The 3126-nt window shown below is 42.9% G+C and overlaps 1 protein-coding gene across 1 annotated transcript; it reads right to left on the bottom strand.

Annotated features, from left to right (window-relative positions):
- Nucleotides 1–423: 423 nt before the first annotated feature.
- Nucleotides 424–1849, bottom strand: LOC105570240. The gene is made up of 2 exons (XM_012027313.1): nt 1561–1849; nt 424–1196 (listed from the first exon to the last, which is right to left on the bottom strand). The coding sequence occupies exons 1-2, from the start codon at nt 1577–1579 to the stop codon at nt 856–858; spliced, it is 360 nt and encodes a 119-aa protein (XP_011882703.1). The 5' UTR covers nt 1580–1849; the 3' UTR covers nt 424–855.
- Nucleotides 1850–3126: the final 1277 nt, after the last annotated feature.

The following is a 3126-nucleotide window of genomic DNA, read 5'->3' as shown; positions in this document are numbered from 1 at the left end:
GTGAGCATCAGTTTCGAGATGTGAAATTTAAGTTTTTGCCAACACACAGTGGTCCCAAATCCCAAAAAGCCGACCAAAGTCAAAAACGTATTTAATTCGCGTGAAAGTCTGAACTCGGGGATTTTTGGTGTCGCTGACCACGAATTCGAAGTCAAATTTCGAAAAAAAATCGCGGCTCCAGTAGAGCTAAAAAATGGCGCCATGGCGAATAATCATTAAATTTCCTGCATAGAGATTTTCGAAATTTTTCCAACAAATAAAATGGTATTCATTTTTTAGGAGTCTTCACGTTGCTGATAATAAATATGAAGTAAAATTTTGGAAATTATGATTGTAAATAAATTAAATGGAAAATGTAATGAATGACAGTTGACATTTGAAGATTTGGGAAGAAGAGGATTGGAATAAAGTAATTAATCATTATTACAATGACAATGAACATTTATAATATATTTCTTTCATTCTTTCATTTCTAATCGATATAATTTTAGCATCTCTTACAATTAATCGCTATCCTGTGAATCCAATACACATTTATAAGGCGGGTATAATTTACAATTTTTTTCACGCTTACAGAACGTATTAATTGGTATTGACTTTTGGTCATTTTACCTTCTACTACAAGTGATAATGCTTCGTTGCCTGACAGCACATCTTCTGAAACGCGTTCCATGGATTTCCGGTACCGTGATGCTTTTGATGGACTGCCTTCTGTGACATCCCTAATTACCTTTGAAGCATGTAAATTTCCAGAAGCCCGGAGACCCATTTGTGTAGCATAGGCCAATTCGTGACAGTATGTTCTTTTCCAACCTTTTCTGTCCTCCTCCGTTTTGACCGATCACTCAAATCGTCTCAGCTTGTAGAAGGACGCCCCATTGTGTTTTCCGTGGAAGTCTTCAAACCTTCATTTTCAATTGCAAAAGACACAGGAACGTTGAGCCACTCGTCGAATTTTTGGAAGAATTTGGTTTCGTTCCTGCTCACTTGTTGCCACCTCTTTTTGATTTTCGATACCAATCTACCCATGGCATCTTTCAGACTTTTCGGCAAAATGTATGGATACTTCAATTTTTTTGACACCTCCATTTCAACAATGTCAGTGACCACGTTGATATTTCCGTTCAATACCGATTTCACAAATATGAAAATTTCCTTTCTCGTGAAAGAAATTTCTTCGGTATTATCCAGATGTTCTGTAGAAAATGGAAAAATAACATCAATAGAAGAATTATCTTTACCAATTTCCTATAAACAATATTTCAGACGCGAAAATTACGAAAAACTGCAGAAAGTACACATATCATCGCATAAAAATTATAACCGAAACCGAAGTCGCAGCTAGTTGCAGCTAATTTTTGGATATGTTTTGAAGAAATGTCTAAGCAACATTTTCCATTTGGTTACAGGGTGGGGGTCGACGGGGGTTTTGACTTATTGCTTTTTCTAACACGACTTTTCAGAACGTGACCAAGAAAAATACCACTACTTTTATTAATGACTTACTATTTCATACATTGTTAATAATAATTTCGAGTAACACATTCAAATTGTACTTACTTTCTGGAGAAGAATCCATTTTGCAGAATCCAAATCCGTTAACTTTTCGCGATTCTACACGCGTCTGAACTCTGTGTTATTTTCGACGCGCGACGAGTGAACAATGCGGCAGGCCCCACGCTCACGAACGAAATGCGTTCCTAAGCCAGATAGGGACACTTCCTTTTTTTTAACGGTCATAATACATACTAGGTGTACTACTACTACTATTCCAACCATTAAAAGTCCCTAGAAAAAAAAAATTTTTTTCGACTTTTGGCCAGCTTTTGGGGATTTGGGACCACTGTGCGGCGCCTCGTCTCTCGCCCCCCAGGCGCGGCTCCGCGTGTTCGGGCCCCAGGTCCCAGGGCGGCTCGGCTTCTCGGCGTTCGCCGCCCGTCGGCGCCTCTCGCCCTCGCCCCTAGACCCGCTCCTCGCTCCGTTTGGCCCCCTGGCTTCCCCGCGGCTGCCGCTCGCTGGCCTCCTCGCGCTCTCGCCCCTCTGCTCTCTCTCTCTCGCCACCTCTCGGCCACGCCGTCCGTTGGTCCCCTCTCTGGTCAGGTCGGCTCGGTGACGCTCGATGGGCGCGTTACAAAAATAACACAAAAATTCTCGGATAAGCGGGCCAGTCAAAGAAAAAGGTGTGGTTGCGACCTCGGGAGGTTTCCCTACGGCTTTGCGCGGATCCTCTTTTCCCGGGCGGACCGACACCGCGCCTTGGGACGGCAGCGGGGAGCTGGAACGCGGCAGCTAATCCGCCACGTCACAACGAATAACAGTTTTCGATAAAAATGATGGATTCTAAATCTTATATCTGTCCTCTCATCTAAGCATGTGCTTTGTAGTACATATACGATTCTATATGGATTTGCGACTTTTCACGTGAAGCGAGATCCACTCCACACCTCGGACATAGTTTGGGTTAGGTTAGGTTATATCTTAACAAAGTGGAGCCCCCCCGCAGGGGGGCGGAACATACTGTCTCCACGCGTGTACTTCCGCCGTTGTACTGTTCCACATTTGCGACTTTCCACGTGAAGCGAGATTCACTCCACACCTCGGACATAGTTTGGGTAGGGTTATATTTTAACGAGGTGGAGCCTCCCCGTAGGGGGGGCGGAACATACTGTCTCCATGCATGTACTTCCATGACGTACGACAGATGGAGATGGGAGGAGAGATATAAGATTTAGTGTCCATCATTTTTTTAGAAAACTATTACTCGCACAGTAAAAATGAATAGAACATAAAATGTATATTTCAAAGAGATCTACAACTTTTGTTTAAGACATTTTTCAAAATTTTTAATATTTGTGTCTGAAAATTACATATAATTGGTCGACATTGTTTTTTTAATAACTTTTTAACACACAACGTCCGCAGGCTAAAATCTTTTGCAGGTCACTCAGGTGGGTGACCTCTACAATATATGTCAAGTCCAAGGTTATTGGAGGTGGGTGTCCTAATCTAAATAATTACCAAAGTAAACATCGAACACGAAATATACACGCAGTACGCGCACGGGCGCCTCCCGCAAACGTCGCGATCGTCACGGTCGAGATGGCGCGACCAATGGCGATCGCGGGG

Source organism: Vollenhovia emeryi, unplaced genomic scaffold (assembly GCF_000949405.1).
Source record: "Vollenhovia emeryi isolate VEMERY1.0 unplaced genomic scaffold, V.emery_V1.0 DF942081.1, whole genome shotgun sequence".
Classification (NCBI taxonomy): Eukaryota; Metazoa; Arthropoda; class Insecta; order Hymenoptera; family Formicidae; genus Vollenhovia; species Vollenhovia emeryi.
This window is presented reverse-complemented; position numbering and strand designations above follow the sequence as displayed.